This window comes from Phascolarctos cinereus, unplaced genomic scaffold, assembly GCF_003287225.1.
Source record: "Phascolarctos cinereus isolate Bilbo 61053 unplaced genomic scaffold, phaCin_HiC Scaffold_4;HRSCAF=312, whole genome shotgun sequence".
NCBI lineage: Eukaryota > Metazoa > Chordata > Mammalia > Diprotodontia > Phascolarctidae > Phascolarctos > Phascolarctos cinereus.
In genome coordinates, this window is record NW_027555847.1 from 141,005,460 (window position 1) to 141,023,674 (window position 18,215).

General features: G+C 42.7%; 1 protein-coding gene across 4 annotated transcripts in view; it reads right to left on the bottom strand.

The window, feature by feature from the left end:
* Positions 1-18,215, bottom strand: part of GRID2IP (Grid2 interacting protein) — a 120,152-nt gene that overhangs the window by 15,155 nt on the left and 86,782 nt on the right. For 2 of the 4 annotated variants that reach the window (XM_020995448.2, XM_020995447.2), the window contains exons 14-17: positions 14,450-14,527; positions 13,575-13,771; positions 11,213-11,368; positions 6,397-6,483 (exon numbers count right to left, since the gene is read on the bottom strand). In XM_020995448.2, coding sequence (XP_020851107.2) covers positions 6,397-6,483; positions 11,213-11,368; positions 13,575-13,771; positions 14,450-14,527 — 518 coding nt within the window. Of the gene's footprint in view, positions 1-6,396; positions 6,484-11,212; positions 11,369-13,574; positions 13,772-14,449; positions 14,540-18,215 lie in introns of all 4 variants that reach the window. The other 2 variants (XM_020995446.2, XM_020995449.2) reach the window with 1 other exon arrangement.

Consider the following 18,215-nt stretch of genomic DNA (forward strand, 5'->3'; position numbering starts at 1 on the left):
GGGTTTTCCTTCCTGTCTCACTCAGTGCACTGACTGCGGCTCTGATTGCTATCCCTGCAGAAAAGATACCCAGAAGCTTATGTTTTATCTGTTTTCACCCAAGTGTCTCCTATAATCCATGGTCAGGCCCAGTGGTGTTCTGGAGTCAAGCAGTGCAGAAAACATTTAAGAGGGGACCTGGGTGTCATGGTATATTATAAATTCGGTTCTGAGAGCTTGTGTATCCAAGATTTAGTTCATCTCTCACCATGGAGAAGAAAGCTCAGTGGTGAGTATCTTCATGACACAATAGATTATCAGAGCTGAAAGAGACCTTAGAACACCTACTACCTACCACAGCAGGGTGGGGTCTTAGAATATTGGAGCTAGGAGGGAGTGGACCTTTGACATTATCCAGTCCAAAGTCACATTATAAAGACCAGGATACTGACCTTCACTCAAGAGAAAGAAGTGACTTGCTCAAAGTTACTCGGCTAATCTGTCAGTGGCTGAATTGAGATTAGAAGCTAGGTCAAGGCTCTTTCCATGAAACCATGCTGTTAGTGACCATGCTTTCAGTGACTAAGCATATGCTAGAGCCCAAGGGGACAGGACACATAGACAGAAAAGCTCCAGAAGTTTTGAAGAAATCAGAGGGAAAATTAAAGGTTGGGGACAAATTGAATTATGTGCAGGATTTAGATTTATTTTTGCCCTTTTTACAGAACTAAAGTTACTTGTTCAGTTTAAGAACATGAGTAGGTTATTATTTATATCTGCTAATAAAATAGCGCTGTAAAATGTAAAACTAGCTTATTCAAACAGAACATACTCATTTTCATATAATCACTTTTAAATGTTTTTGTTTTGTTTTAAGCGGATCCCCAAGCTTCCAAATTTTAAGAAACTGAACATGGCTTCATATCTGCCCATCTGTGAGAAATAGGTAAAAACCTGAGAACCAGAAGCCCCCAGCATTAGGGTGAAACAAACAGAGAACTGGCTTTCAGAATGGGAACAGAGTGGGCAAAGGGCTGGATATGGAGTTGGAGGACTGGGGTTTGACTACTTCCTATGAGACTTTGGTCGATCACCACCCCTCTGGGCCTCAGTTTCCTCATTTGTAAAGGGCCAGGACATGACCTCTAAGGTCTCTTCAAGCTCTAGTTCTACGATCCTGTGATCTTTTGACTATGGAACTTTTTTCACTCGGGCTCATTTGGTTTTGGTTTTTAAGTTTATTTTTAACATTAAAAAAAATTGAGTTCCAAATTCTCTCCTTCTAGCCCCTTTCCTACCCACTTTGAGAAGGCAAGCAATATGATATCCCATCATATATGTGAAGTCATGCAAAACAGATTTCCATATTAGCCTTGTTGCCAAAAAAAAATTTTTTTTAAAGTGAGAAAATTATACTTCAATTTGTAGTCAAGAGTTCATCCGTTATCTATACCCAGATTCATTTGGAAACGCTCACTGCATCCATAAGTGAAATCTTGAGATTTTTTTTTTTATTTTTCTCAGAATGAGTCAGGGTTGAAATGCTCTTATAGGTTAGAATTTGATCCTACCAGTTTGCTGAGAGGAAGAAAAGTAAAGCAGGTCGCTGAATAGCTTACACATAAACCCTGGGCGGCAGCATACAAAGATTTGGTAATAACATGCAAAGGAAAGCTCAGCATGTCCAGAGGTGGGAGAGAATGGAAAAGGGACTAGGGAAGCTGGAGACTTCCCTGAGAGCACTTCCTTGGGGCTCAACTAGGGGGAATCAGCTCTGGGGAAGTAGTGAATGATGGCATCAGCCCTTCTGGGCCCCAGCTCTTAAGGAATTCAGAAGGAATGGGAGTATTACTGATTATAACCAGCAAAGCAGAGGCTCCCTGGAGGGGCAGGATGGGGTTGGGAGGGGCAGTCTAGTGGCTTGGGTTCCCCAATCTTTGCCCTCCATTGATTCAAAACTAGAAGGGTACTTAGGAGTCAAGTCAAGGCTTATCATTTTATAGATGAGGAAACTGAAGCAGAGAGAGGCAAGTGACTTGTCCAGGGTCACACAGGTAATGTCTAAGGTGAATTATTTTTTCATAGTCATACATTTACAGCTAAAAGGAACCTTATAGGCATTGAGTACAACCTCCTTCCTTGTTTTACAGCTGAGGAAACAGACGAAGGAAAGTTAATGACTTGCCTAGGGTCACATAGCTAACAAGGAAGCATATTAAAATCTGCTTTTTTAGTTCAACTGAAAATGTTAAGAAACAATATTTTCTTCAGGAAAATGGCTGGAACATAAGCTAAGGCCTTCCTCTTGAATGGATTAAAGGAGATAGACATTTCTGGGTCTTAATTATTTATTCTTAATTTTTTTTTGATTAATTTATTTTTAGTTTTCAACATTCACTTCCACAAGATTTTGAGTTCCAAATTTTCTCCCCATCTCGTCCTTCCCCCCACCCCAAGATGGCATGCATCCTGAATACCCCTTCCCCTAATCTGCCTTCCCTTTTATCTCTCCCTCCCTTCTCTTATCTCCTTCTCCTTCAATTTTCCTGAAGGGCAGAATAGATTTCTATACCTCATTTCCTGTATATATTATTTCCTAGTTGCATGTGAAAACAACTTTTCTTGGTCTTATTTAGATCCTTGCCCTCCCCATGCCCCAAAGCAATTGGCCTGTGACTGACCCAAGGGAAATGACTTCAGGTTATTTAGAATAACCTGCAGTCCTTGAGGGGAGTGGCCAAGGAGAGAACTGGGTAGTGACTAGTAACTGTGAGGATCACAACAAAATATGGCAAGTCCCTAAAGAGATGGGAGTACCAGATCATCTTACTTGTCTCCTGAGGAACCTGTATGTGGGCCAAGAAACAACAGAACCAAACATGGAACATTCACTGGTTTAAGATTGTAGAAGGAGTATGACAAGGTGACAATAGTCACTTATTTATTTAACTTATATGCAGAGTACATCAAGAGAAATGCCAGGCTGGAGATGAATCAAAAGCCAGAATTAAGGTTGCTTGGAGAAATATCAACAATCTCAGATATGCAGATGATGCCACTCTGATGGTAGAAAATTAAGACTTAAGAAGCCACTCGATGAGAATGAAAGAGGAGAGTGTAAAAGCTGACTTGAAGTTTAACATCAAAAAAACTAAGATCTTGGCAACTGGTCCCAACACTTCCTGGCAAATAGAGGGAGAAGAAATGGAAACAGTGTCAGATTTTATATTTTTGGGTTCAAGGATCACTGCAGCCATGAAAGTAAAAGATACTTGCTCCTTAGAAAGCAAGCTGTGGCAAATCTGCTCAGCATACTAAAACACAGAGCCATCACCTTGCCAACAAAGGTAGGTGTGGTCAAAGCTATGGTTTTTCCAGTAACAACATATGGCTGTGAGAGTTGGACTATAAGGAAAACTGAGACATTTTCTATTTGTAGTACTGGTGAAGACTTTTAAGAGTCCCTTGGGGGTCAGGTAGGTGGCGCAGTGGATAGAACTGTGGCCTTGGAGTCAGGAGGACCTGAGTTCAAATCTGACTTCAGACATTTGACACTTACTAGCTGTGTGACCCTGGGCAAGTTACTTAACCCCAATTGCCTCACCAAAAAGAAAAAAAAACTGGGACAACAAGAGTTCCTTGGAAAGCAAGGAAATCATATCAGTCAATATTTAAAGAATTAATTTGGACTATTAATTGGAAGGTCAAATACTGAAGCCAAAGCTTAAATGCTTTGGCCACATAATGAGAAGAGGGGCTCATTGGAAAAGACCCTGACATTGGGAAAGATTGAAGGCAAAAGGTTAAAGGGGACAGGAGAAGATGAGATGGATAGATAATATCATGGAAACAATGAATATGAACTTGGACAGACTTTAAGAGAAAGTGGCAAATAGAAGGGCATGGCATGCTATGGTCCATGGAATCATGAAGAGTTGGACATGACTGAACCACTGAAAAACAGTGTTCTGGAATGTTAACCCTGAATTGTATTTTAACATATGATCTTTCTGGGGCAGCTAGGTGGTGCAGTGGATAGCGCACTGGCCCTGAAGTCAGGAGGACCTGAGTTCAAATCCAGCCTCAGACCAAACACTTGATATTTACTAGCTGTGTGACCCTGGGCAAGTCACTTAACCCCAATCACCTTAAAAAAAAACCCATATGATCTTTCCCTTATTCAAGATTCCTATAAATGTTACCTCAAATTGTCTTGGGATAGAGAGATGTCTAAGGACACAGAGGGACAATACCAGTTTGGGCATTTTTCTCTCTAGGTTTTTCCTCTCTAGGATTTAGATTAATGACAAATGAGATTGCTCCTAGTAGACTTCTGCCTAAAGAAGAGTAAAACATATTTTTTTCTTTGACATTAGTAAATCTGTGGCAGGCAGGTCTCTAGACTCTAGGTCCAGCACCCTGTCTTCCATGTTGCATAAGTTAAGTATGGAACATTCCTGGCTATTTGTGGTGGGGCTGCTCCAGAGCCTAGAAAAACTGATAAACTTTGAAAACTTGCTATGTGATTATCCCAGCTGAGTGCCTGTCCCATGGGAGGGAACCTGACACAATATTTCTTTAGCATTAACTGTATACAATCTTCTAGCCCTTAGCTCTTGTGTCATTCTAAGGTTTGTTTGTAGTAAGTGACTTTAACCAAAGCATCACATTCATACAGCTTTAATTATTATGGCATTTATAGTTAGAAGCAATTTAGTTATCATAGTATTTATAGCTAGAAACACTCATCTGAGGTAATTTAGTTCAACCCCCTGATTTTACAGAGGGTTGACTGAGACCCAGAGAGGTAAACTGACTTATAGTCAATAGCAGAGCCAGGATTGGAACCCAGGTCTTCTGACTCCAAATTCAAGGCCCTTCCTACTGTACTTTTGATTTATAAGGATAACGAAAATACAATCATACAGTTGAAATGTGGCTTAATATTCTGTATCTTGCAGAATTCAGTGCCAGAGGAGATGAAGGCCTATATATTTAAATGCTTACCTTTCAAAAAAGAAGTAGGGTCTTTCTGCTACTTTGTAGACTTCAAGGTCACAGGGCCAAAAGGAAACATATTTCACAACTTTTAAGATTCTTACTCTTCTCTGTCCTAGTCTTTTGACCAAGCCAGGCAATAATCTCCTTGTTTCCAATCTTGACAGGAATAAGTACAGTTATCCCTTCCACATCGTGGGGGTTAGGGATACAGAGTGTCCGCTGTTAGGAAAATCCCCATAAAAGTTTTTGGCCTTCTCTTCCTACCAGAGAAGTGTGAATTTTTTCTTTTTCTTTTATGGGGTACTTATGTTACCTTATTGTAAAATATGGGCTGATATTATACAGTACTATACATATATTTTATTGCATTTCTGAGTTTTCAGACTTTTTCTGTGTCATCTGCTGGCCTTTGTGTGTTGTCTATGGCTTCTGCAAAACTCCCCAAGAGTTCCCATTTAATTTCATGTGCCGACCTGCAGTATATCCAAACCATGATAGGGAAAAGTCATCATATGGAAGGGATAACTGTAAATGCTCCTACCCATAACTCCCTCTATTGTCAGACCCTTTGAGGCCTCCTCAGGGGGGTAGTAACATATTCACCAACTCCCAGCTCAAAAACCAGGATGAGGAAACCCACAGGCAAAGAAGGCACTGAATTCTTCTTTCTCTTGGAATGAATGTAGCAACCCTCTCGACCTCCTTCTTCTCTGCCCATGGAGGTAGAAATGCACCTTTTTTTGCATTCAAGGAGTTTATATGCTCTCACTGTGTTCTCAGTGGGTAGGAACTATAATGATTGAGTGTTGTAGACAGTTTTATGTTCAAAATTTCCTATCGCATAGTTTCAAGTAATTATTTTTGAGGAGTAAAGGTCAGGAAACAAAGTAAAAACATTTCTGTTTAAGCATTTTATTCAGCATTCTAAAACATTTATAATACAAAATTTTTCTTCCCCCCCCCCAAATTATGGAAAACATAAGGCATGTTCTCAGAAAAACAAACACTCCCATGCTTCTTTTCTGAATTTTTTGTGTAACATTTTCCCGAGTCTTCATATATCTATTTCCAAATTTTCACCTTCAGGCCTTGCTGATTCTAACCCACAACTGCCCACAGAATGTCTTCCCATAGATACCCCACTAACCATCATTAATCCCTCAAAATTAACCCTTTCTCCAAATTTCCCATTATTGCTAATCATACTTCCAGCCCTTTAGGTTCCAAAACTCAAATTTAATTTCATCTCTTTTCCTCTTCCTTTATCTCTCACATCATATCATGTCCATTTTTCCTCCATAACACGGCCCTCATCTGCCTTCTGATCCCTGACCCCAAGAACCCAGCCCCAGTTCAGACCACCGTCACCTCCGGCCCTGATGTCCAGGTATATCACAGTGTATCAGGCCTCCTTACCTCAGTTAAGAAGTTGATCTTGAAGCCTGTGGTTTTGTTGGTCTTCGGCTGTCCATTGTTGAGATAGTTGCCCATTGCAAGTACGAACTGCCAAGAGAGAAACCACCCACTGCTTCATCAGGTCACATTCAACTTATTCCCCCCCCCCCAAAAAAAGGGCATCTTCCCCTTCCTCCTAGCCCAGCTTCCTATAGTCAAGCTTAACTCCCACTTTCTCCCCAACAGAGAAGGCAAGGGAGAAGCAGGCCCCTGTTCTCTCAGCACCTGCTTACCTTCTACCTTCTCTAAGGTAGACAGCAAGACTTTGATTGTCTCTCTCCATGTTCACCTCCCACACTGCTTTCCATTTGACTCCAGGATGGATATGATACTTGGACAATGCCAAGGGGTGAAACTATTTCGAGTTCTCCTTGAACGCATCAAGAAGAGGTGGTAGGAATGAAGCTCAGATCACCCAGTGTGTAGTAGGGGCCTGTGGGCCCTTAAGATGATCTAGTCACAGTGTGTAGGCTGAAGGCACCCTCAGAATTTCTTGGTATTTTTCCCTTTAGGTTAAATCTTTCCCTTGTACATGGACACACTGTCCAGAAATGTCATTTAAATCCCGTGACCATTGTTTCTGCTGCCAGGAGCTGCTGTCCTCGGCACTGACCATCCTAGCCCAGCTGGTCCTGAAGGCAGGGAGCCAGAGAGGCCTAAAGCAGCAGCTAAGCATTTTTACTTTCTGCAATATTGAGCCCTGAAATGTTGTGGGGAGGAGACAGGGTGCAGGAAAGGCCTCCTGCTGATTCACTTTCAGGAATCTCTTAGCTCTTTGGAGCAGTGAGCAGTAACCCTATATTGCCCTTCTTTCTGCCCTGCTCCTGAGGCTGAAACAAGGAGGAGATTGGACTTACTTCTGATATCCAGAACCTGCTGGGGCTGGGCAGCAAATGGTAGGAGCTAATCAGGGAGATGGTGAGGAGAAGGAAGGGGAAACAAAGGGAAGAAGAAAGACCAAGAAAAGAAAAGTGTAATGGGGAGATGAAACACTGTGGTCTACTGAGAAAAGGCTAGGACTCAATCTGTGGGAGGGAAGCGCCTGCAGAGCATGCCATGGCTCTCCCACTCTGCTGCTGCCCAAATCCCCTAGGCAGGATAAATTGTGCTGGTCTGTCCCAGATTGCAGGAAATCTGCTTTTGGGGCCTGGAGAGTGTGAACTGTAGGCACAGACAACACACTGTGGGAATGGAAACGAGATGAGAAGACCTCATCCATAGGGGTGACAGGCCAAGTAGCTCAAGGGGCCTTCCCTATGTGGGAAGTCACTGGCAGTGTGGGAGTATGATGCCTCTAAAGGGAGGGCAGTAAAAATGATAGGAAGCAATGCAGTGAGCTCTTCCTAACAAATCTAGAAAATGCATCAGACTGAATCCTGATGGGGAAATCCAGAAAAAGTCACAGAGAGTCCTTTGTGTGTTCCAGGTGGTCATAGGAAGAGATACAGGGAGGTCTGGAGGACACTGGGGACAGGTCAGACCAAGAGCACATTGCACACAGAAAACACTCCAGCACCCAGGGAGATGTGCACCAGGGCAAGAGGAGGTCCCAGACCTGTACCGGGGCACCCCTAGAACCATACAAGGGCACTATGAGAGAAAGCAAGTCCAACTGGCAGCTGTGTCCCCCATTATCCAGCCCCAGGTTGCAGTTCTAGGGAGGAGTGGGAAATAGTTTGCAGAGTTGCTTCCTTGTAGGGAGGCCCTGGACAGTGTATCCAAGAAAGGAGAAAATTCGGAATCCAGCAGCAATAGCAGTGGTGCGGCTCAGACCTCTGGCACAAAGCAAGGCAGAAGTCCCACACCAAAGGGGTGCCTACTATTCTGCCACTCTGAATCAAGAGTGTATTCCCTCTGGTTGACGGGGCCAGAAGTCTACTCTTGCTCCAACCCAAACCCAGGCCAGGAACTTGCAAAGCTCAGGCCCAGGGAGCCAGCAATCAGATTTTGCCTTGGGTCAATACGCTTTGAGAGGACTGAAAGCTTGCAGGTCCCTAGCTTGTCCCTGAGATTTTGGAATAACACAACATTCAACATCCCAAAAAAGCAGCAGCAAGACCAGCCCAGACCCTCCCTCCAGAAGTGCTGCAAAGCCTAGCCCTGACATCAAATCTGAGGTGAGAAATTAGGCTGGAAGAATGGGCAAACAAACAAACAAACAAACAAACAAAAACCCCCCTGTCATATGAAGCTATTGTGACAGCAGAGATGCTCAAGACACAAATGCAGAAGAGAATGACCCCAAAACATCTACAAGCATTGCCTCAGAGAAAAACACAACTTGGGCACAAACTCAACTGGAATTCCTGGAAGAGATGAATCAAAAATTAAAAGATATTTTTATGGTTGGAATGAGAGCGCTTGGGGAAAAAAAAATTGAAAAAGAAATGAGAACTATAGAAGAAAGAATTGGAAAGGAAATTAACAGCTTGGTACAAAAGGTTAAAATCTTACCCAAGCAACAAATTCCCTGAAAATTCAAATGGACCAAACAGAAGCTAATGCCTCCATGAGGTAACAAAAAATTTTAAAGTCAACAGATTTAAAAAATAGGAAAAAAAAAAGTAAGGTATCTCATAGGAAAAAACAACTGACCTAGAAGACAGATTAAGGAAGAAAAATCTAAGAATCACTGAACTATCTCAACATTAGGACCAAAAAAAAAAAGAGCATAGACATCATTTTCCAAGAAATTTTAAAAGAGAACTACCCAGATCTCTTAGAAACAGACAGCAAACTAAAAGCAGAAAGAGTCTACTGGTTACCTCCTGAAAATAACCTCCAGATGAAAACTCACAGGAACGTGACGAGAAAAAACCCCTCAAGTACTAAGGAGCCAATCAAGATCACACATGATTTAAAGCTACCACTATAGAGAAGCGGAGAACTCGGGGTATGATATTCTAGAGTGCAAAGGACGAGTCACTTATTCAGCAAAACTGAAACAATACCATGGGGGAGAATAGACCTTTCATAAAATAATAGTAGGCTTCCAAGAATTCCTGACAACAAGACCAGGACTATGGAGAAACTTTGAACTACAAAAACAAGAGGAAGAGAAACATGAAAAGATAAGCATGAATGACTAATGAAAAAGGACTAGACGCGGATAAACTGCTTACATGGGGAGGTGATACATGTATCTCCTCTAATTCCTATCATCCTCAGCATTCACAGAGGGTATCGAGTTAGATAAAGCCTGGGAGTGATTCTTTGTGACTTAATGATCTCAAAAGAATGGAAAGAGGAAAGAAAAACACATTGTGAGGAAAGGATGGGGGGAAGAGGCAGAAGGGAAGGGATGGTTAGGGGAAATTATCGCATAAAATCAGGGTGCACAAGTAGACATCTATGCAAATATAGAGGAACAGATGAGAGGAGGAGGGAATGGCTGACACTTGAATCTCACTCTTACTTGAACTAGCCAAAAGAAGAAAGAACACACACGCACACAAAATTGGGTACAGAAATACATTTCACTCAACAGTGAAATAGGAGGGAAAAAGCAGAGAGGGAATTAGAGGGAGGATGGAGAAGGGATTAATCCTAAACAAAACAAATTCTAAGAATGTACAAAAACATTTATAGCCCTTTTTGAGATGGCAAAGAATAGTAATCTAAGGGAATAAATTTCTATAAATTGGAAAATGAACAAGTTATGGTATATAAATGTGACAGAATACTACTGTGCTGAATTCTTATCAGTGTAATGACCAACCAGGATCCTTGAGGACTCATGATGAAACCTGCTACCCAGCTCCTGGTATAGAGCTGAAGGACTCAAAATTCAGAATGAGACAAATGTCTTTTCAGACATGTCCAACTGGAAATTTGTTTGGATTGACTAGACACGTTGGTTATGAGCTCTGTTTTTCTTGTGTTTTCAATTAGGGAGAAATTGGGGTAGGAGATGGAAAATGTGGATCTTGGCTGATTAAAACAAAATATATATTTTTTAAAAAAGAAAAAACAAAAGGAAAACCTGGGAACTGATCAACGCAATGAGCAACCACAATTTCTGAGGACTCACACCTCCTGACAGAGAGGTGATGGACTCAGAGCACAGATGGAGAAATAATTTTTTTGGACATGACCAATGAGAAATTTTGTCCTGCATGACCATACTGTTTGTAGCAGGGTTTTTTTTTCTTGTTTTTGCACTTAGTGGAGGACTTTCAGATGGGGGAGGAGAAGAGTCTGATCTTTGTTAATTAAATTAAATTTTAAGAAAATAGAAAAGGCTAAAAGTCAGGAGTCCTGAGAACTAATCTAGGCTTTCCTACTAACTAGCTGTGTGATCTTGGGTAAATCACTTCTCTTTTCTTGAGCCCTAGCTGACTCACTTATAAAATGAGATAGTTAGACTATGTGGGTTCAAAGGGTCCTTTCAGCTCTGACGTTCTTATCTCGTCTCCTAAGGTCCTTTCCAGTTCTGACATTTTGTGTCCTATGTTCTAGCTCTGACAGTCTGTGTTCTATGTTCCAAGATCTATTCCACCTCTAACATTCTAGGTTCCGTAGTCTAAGAGTCATCTAACTTGAAGCATTTATGAGCTAGATCTATAAGAAGGCAAGGAGGAGAGGAAAATGGAAGAAGGAAGAAGCGAGGAAGAAGGGGAGGAAAAGAAGGTAGGGGGGAGGAGGAGAAGGGAACAAGTGAGACATGGCACTCGCCAAAGAGCCAAATGCACGTTCCAGTTTCCCATCTCTCTTTTTAGCTGGGACAAGCAGATGCTGGGATGGCAGTGAGCATCCCAGGAGGGGACGTGGGTCTCACCTCTAGGATCTTGGCAAGCTTCTTGCTGTTCTTGAGCTCCAGGGAGGCCTGGTGCACACACTCATAGCTGCCTTTGATCTCCTCAGTTTTCTCCTGCAGGGTAGTCTTGAAGTGAAGGCTGCGCAGCCGGGTTTTATATTCTGGAACGGACAGCATCTAAGCAGAATGGAGATGTCAGAGAGGGATGCCCAGACTGAAGTAAGAGTGAGGCTGCCTGTGACCCCACCCAGCCTCACCCACCCCAACCTACCAACCCTATCACCCTTTCCCTGGAGTCCAACAGAGTCTCCTGGACCACACCTACTAAACTCTCCTCCGTTCCTTGGACATGTCACCCAAGGACACACAGGAATGGAGATGATGTGCTCTAAGTGGATGCTTCCCTTTATTATCATCATTATTGTTGTTCTCCTCCTCATCTTATATTTGACAGAGTTCAGATAGAAATGGCCCCAGGACAAAGGGCTCTCCTAAGATTGTTCCTTTGCCTTTAATGTTCGGCAGATGGTGGTGCAGGTGGATAAAATGATCACTTTTTGTGATCGAATAAAAGTTTTGGGATTAATCATAATAATTATGGTTATTCTTAATAAAGAATTCTTAATAAATATTCTTATTAAGGAGAATAATATTCTTAATAAAAAATCAACATGCCTTTGGGTGCCCTGGGCAACTTTCTAAGAAAAGCACTGAGGAGGAGTGGTTTCCTTGCATTCATAGAAGGAGTTTCCTTCCCAAGACTTCCCCAATATCAGTGAAATCATAGATTGGATTTAAAAAATGACAGGATTTTAGATTGAGAGCTGGGAGGGACCTCAGAGGACAATGAATCCAACCCCTTTCATTTTATAGAGAGGAAACTGAGAGCCAGAGTTTATATGACTTCCTCAAGGTTACACAGGTAGTGCCAGAGATAGAACTTGAACCCAGGTCCTCTGACCCTAGTTGGAGCTCTTTTCCCAACAACAATCCTATAATTGTGTATAGCAAATTACAGTTTTCAAAGCACTTTACATCCATTATCCCATTTGATCCACATAATAGACTGGAAAGAAAGTCCAGGCAGGGACTGTTTGTTCCTGTTTTACAGTTTTGGGGACTAGCCAATGGGGTTAAGTGACTTGCCCAGGGTCACACAGCTAGTAAGTGGCAAACATCTTGAGGCCAGATTTGAATGCAGGTCCTCCTGACTCCAGAGAAGGCTCTCTATCCACTGCACCACCTAGCTGCCCCCTGTTTTACAATTTTAAAAGCTGAGGTGCAGCACCTTATTAAGTCCACTTCACCCAGGAAGGTCTCCTGACTCTTCCACCAATATTCTTCCCACTAAACCAGATAACCTTCTAGGGCTCCTCTGCCTCTTATTGGTTGGGAACAGTGGCCCAGGGGTCATGGGAAGTCATTCTTCCCACACAAACCCCTGAGGTATGTTCTCTTCTGTCTGAACTGAAGAAGAAAAATTCAACTCAAAATGCAACATGAGGGACTTACAGTAGCTGAAGGAAGCATGTCCTAAAAGTGTTTGCATCTTGTCCCTTATTTGGCTGCCCAAGAGGAGCAGTTACCTCTTTTTAGTCTAAACTTTGTAGCTCTCCCAATAGCACAAGCACAATGTTTTGTACCCTGTAGGTGTTTACTAAAGAAAGGGATAGGAATACAGACTGGACCTGTGATTTCACTGGTAAAGGGAACTCCCAGGTGAGGAAACTCCCTCTATCCAAGTAGGCCGGCATCTTCTCTGCAGTTTATAGTTAGAGAGATTCCTAGAACATTGAGAGATTAAGCAACTTGCTTACAGCCAGTAAGTGTCAGAGGGAAGACCTGAACTCTTCCTGGCTTTAATGGCTAGTTTCCTACTCACTCCACCATAAAGATGTACTGAATAAACGAATGGCAGTGAGGTGACACAGTGGATAGAGCCTTGGGCCTGGAGTCAGGAAGACTTGAATTCAAATCCATCCTTAGACATTTACAAGCTGTATGATCCCGGGGAAGGCACTTCTGTCTGCTCTAATTTCCTCAACTATAAAATGGGGATGATAAAAATAGCACCCACCTCCCAGGGTTGTTGTGAGGATCCAATGAGATAATATTTGTAAATGCCTGGCACATAGCAGGCGCTTAATAAATACTTATTTCCTTCCTTCACTGTGGAGCAGAGGAGTGTTTCAGACATTGCATTAGGATTTGAGAGGCCCGAGTTCCAGCTCAGGGTCTGCCATTGACTGATGATTGCTGGGTTTTTAGGGGAGCTGGTAGCCTTCTTTTAAAATGGAATGTTTTCCTAGAAATCATGTTCAAGGCGGGCTGGGAGCCCACCAAGACTCCCCCAGGCAACCCCCCAGCGCCCCTGGTCTGTCACCTGCAGGACAAACTGGTCAGGCTCGCTCAGCTGGCTGGGGGTGTCCCTGTAGCCCTGATAGCGCTTCTCTTCCTCGGCATCGGGAGCGTACAAGAGGAGCTGCTTGAGGTGGGAGGGCTCCAGCCTCTCGCTTTCCATGTTCATGAGGATCTGACGGAGCTCAGGCGGAGATAGCTTCAGGTGAGCAATGAGTATAGCTAGGGAGTGTGGGAGAAAGGAAGAGCCACACAGAGGAGTTGATGGGAGAGGAAAGGGGGTTGCCGGCCCCTCAACCAGCCACCGCCATTGCCCTTGTGTCCCTCCAGTCTCAGGACAGGTGCACGGAAGCTCTGTGAGCTCCTCAGCATCAACCAGAGTCTTGTCTTGCCAACTGTTGTAGACATCTGGGGTTTCACACCCCACTCAGGCTTAGGAGAATCAGAGGCTCCCAGAGGTAGCAGAACCTTGGAGCTCATCTATTGCAACTCACTCATTAGAGAGAGGAGGCACCCAAGGACTCATCCAAGGTCACCTAGCTCCTTACTGAGAGCCAGAACTAGAGCCCAGGCTCCTGACTTCTGGTGCTGTACACGTTCCACACTACTCTGCTGCCATAGGGAATTGCAAATATCTGTGTCATCTCAGCTAATCTTCTAGATTCCAATCTGGGAGCAATGCTAACACACTCAAAGGCAGAGTCAGAGAGGCATCTGTGGGATCCTAGGCAGAGAGAGGCTGTCATATCTAAGAACTCCCATGATAAATTGGAGTCCTTTCTGATCTGTGTCATCTGTGTCCCACAAAATTTGTGTTTTATGTTCCTCATTTTTCCAAAAAGAGTCCCAAATTATCTAATTTGTTTTTGCTGCCCTGCTCCCCCCCCCACATCCACTTACATGTATTATAGGCCTTCTTATGAGACAAAATCTCGACCACATCTTTCTTTTTAAAGGGCTCAGGTGCAAGTGTTGGCTCTGGAAGAGAAACTGAAAGATTTAATCACAGGTAAGGTTATGGCTGGTTTTCTCCAGCATTGGAGAGGAGAATGAGAAACAGGTACTGAGTGAGCCAGAGACAAAGCTCTCAGCCATCTTTCTCTGAGCATCCTGGAACTGGGGGGAATTCTGAGCTCTCGATGGCTGAGCTGAAAAAATAAAACAACAGGTGAGATCCACAGACCCATAGGATGAGCTTCCTCTTCTCCCCGCTCACTCTTTGCCTCATTTCTGGCCAACCAGACCATAACGTTTCTATCCTTAGCCCGAGAATTCCTAACTCTCATAGGATCAGAGATCTGTTCTAGAGCTGGAAGGGGCCTCTAGCTATCAAGTCCCACCTCATTTTTCAGATGAGGAAACTGAGAAGCATTTGAACTCAGGCCTTCTAATTCCAAATCCAAAGCTCTTTCTACAGTACCACACTCTCAGGGCTATTACCACCCACTGGACTTTTGAGGAATTAGGGAGGTTCTTCTGTACCCAAGAAATTATGCCCCCACATTATTAGGGAAATGGAAAAACTTTTTTTTTTCAGCCAAAGACAAGGTTTATTAAAGATCCACCATACTGGCCAGACTCTTAAGGAATCTGAGCACCCGTGAGGTATTGGCCAGATTATAAGAATCCGAGCAGTGGCTTGATTTTAGGAATCTTTTGCAATTCCTGCAGACTCTCAGGTCCAGAATAACCAGATCAAGTACCACAAAGTGCCCTGCCTTTTCCTCACCCTGCCTCCACCCTGGCCTGGGACAAAATGGAAGTGTCACTTTAATACATTCAAATATATGCAAACACAGAACATCGGAGCTCCAAGGGGCCTTAGGGATCATCTCTTCCAGTCCCCTCATCTTGCAAACACAGAAACTGAGCCCCAGGAACCAAGTGACTTATTCAAATTGCTGCTCTCCCATGGCTAGCAAATGTTCTACTCAGGACTAGAACACCCATGGTTCCTAACTCTTGGTCACCTTGCTCACTTTCTTTACGTAATTATGGCGAAGAAGCAAGCAGAGCCAAAACTACTGCAGGGCAACCGGGGCTTTGCTCGAGGGTACCAACCTCCAGGGAGATGCCTTTTAAAGCATCGCTTGGTGGCGTGTGTGATTCCTCCCTGTATTGCCCACTACCCCTGTGCCTTGCTTCACGGTCATCCATCAACCTGAGCCAAACTACTCCCCAACTGCCACCTGCAGGGGCGTGCCAATGAGATGCTACTGCTCTGGGGTCTATCTTTCCCCATAACCTCTCTAGGCATTTGCAGGACTCTCTGGGAGAATATACCTGCAGCCAATGCTAATACCCATACCTCCCTACAAACATGCACATGGGAATAGGCATACATATACATGCATGCATACACACACACACACACACACACACACACACACACACACACACAAATATACAAAGAATTTGCCCCTGACTGTGGGATTCCTAGTCATGGTTCTGGGACCTAGGATTAAACTAATTACCAGAGCTATGAGTAATCATCTCCAAAGAAGAGGAGGGCCAGTCTAGATGGTTACAGTACCTAGAAGCACACCAGAATTTGTGAAAGGACAATAAGAGTGATAGTTCATTCTCTGGCCAGTGTAGTCTCCTGCTTCTGTCTTGGGGGTCAACACTGTTGAGCACTAAGTGAGGTAGTACTGAAGAATAAAAGAATGGGTGAGAGGCAAGACTTGTCCTACTTAGGAAGAAGACAGCACATCACGTGCTATTAAGTGAAAATAGTGGCAAATTGATATCCTTTGATCCAGCAATAGCACTTCTAGGGCTATATCCCAAAGAGATCAAACAAATGGGAAAAGGACCCACATGTACAAAAATATTCATAGCAGCTCTTTTTGTGGTGGCAAAGAATTGGAAACTGAGAGGATGTCCATCAATTGGGGAATGGCTAAGCAAGTTGTGGTATATGAATGTAATGGAATACTATTGTGCTGTAAGAAATGATGAACAGGCTGACTTCAGAAAAACCTGGAAAGACTTCTGTGGTCTGATGCTGAGTGAAGTGAGCAGAACCAAGAGGACTCTGTACACAATAACAGCCACGTCATGCGATGACTAATATTGTTAAACTGAACCCTTCTCAGCATTACAAGGATCTAAGACATCTCCAGAGGCCTCATGATGGAAAATGCTGTCCACATCCAAAGAAAGAACTATGGAAGTTGAATCGCTCTCACTTATTTTTACCTTCTGTTGAGTTTTGTTTCATCTTTCTGATGGTTCCTCTTATTGGTTTTAATTTTTACTTACAACTTCACTAATGTGAAAATATGTTTCATGGGTATGTAAATGTAAAGCCTGTATCAGATTGTGCGCCGTCTTGGGGAGGGTGGGGGGAGGAAGGGGAGAAAAATTTTCAACTCAAATGCATATGGAAGTGATTGTTGATAAATCAAAATAAATTAATAAATTTTTTTTTAAAAAAAGAAAAAAAGAAAATAGTGGCAAATTGAAACCAAATTGGTGCTCAGAGGCTCCCATCAGCAGGGCATGGCTGACACTGCCCCTCCCCAAGAACACATAGGCGCAAGATGATAATCTTATTATTATCTTCCATATATGGTAGACACGTATTCTAGGCCTTAAGCTTTGCTTTTATACATAGATTTCTACTTCCATGGAACCAGTCTCCTACAGCACCTGGATGCATCCCTTCTCAGATAACACAGACAGGTACCACTCCTCCTTTGTCACTCGACCTTAGAGACTCCCTGAAAGGTCATCTTGGGAAAAACGAATCACATAAATAATCCAGAGATAGATTTATGAGCATCCATGCCAAACCTTGAAGTGGCCAGAGGGCCTTTGTTTCAGATAATGGTTGCAATAATATAGATTGCTTTACTTTTTTAGGTAGAGTTCACATCCTGTTAATCAGTAACAGCAAAAATTGTTGATGTGTGTACTTGTCTTGCTGCTCAGAACAAACTTGGGAAGGGCCCAACTTTTACTAATTGGTCCAGGAGTCACTGTACCTGGTGGGTGCAAAAACATAGTAAATCTTCAATAACCTGAAGACCTATCAATGTGGAAGGAACTAGATTTGTCTTGGGCTAGCCACAGAAGATAGCCCTAAAACCAATAGGTGAAATCTGGATTGCACACTGGGAAAAATCAAGTTTGGACCAACATTTTATAACATATACCAAGGTAAGCTACAAATGGATAATTATCTAGCTGTAAAGGGACACATCATAAACAAAGTAGAGAAGTGAGGGAGAAATTACCTCTATGTAGAGTGAAAGAGTTGATGACTAAACGAGTAATAGATAAGGCTACACAAAATAAAACTGAATAATTTTTTTTCTATAAAATTCAAGAATTTTTGTACAAATGAATCTAATGTAGTTAAAATTAGAAGGATAAAGGTAATGGGAAAAATCTTTTCAACAAGTTTCTCTGATGAAAGTCTCATATCTAAAATACACAAGAAATGGATTCAAATTTATAAGACTAAGGGCCATTCTCCAATAGATAAATGGTCAAAGGATATGAAGGGGCAGTTTTCAAAGGAAGCAATACAAGCTATCAACAATCATATGGAAATGTTCTAAATCACTGATTATTAGAGAAATGCAAATTAAAGCAACTTTAAGGTTCTATCTCACCCCCATCAGACTGACAAAGATGATAACAAAAAAGGAAAACAATA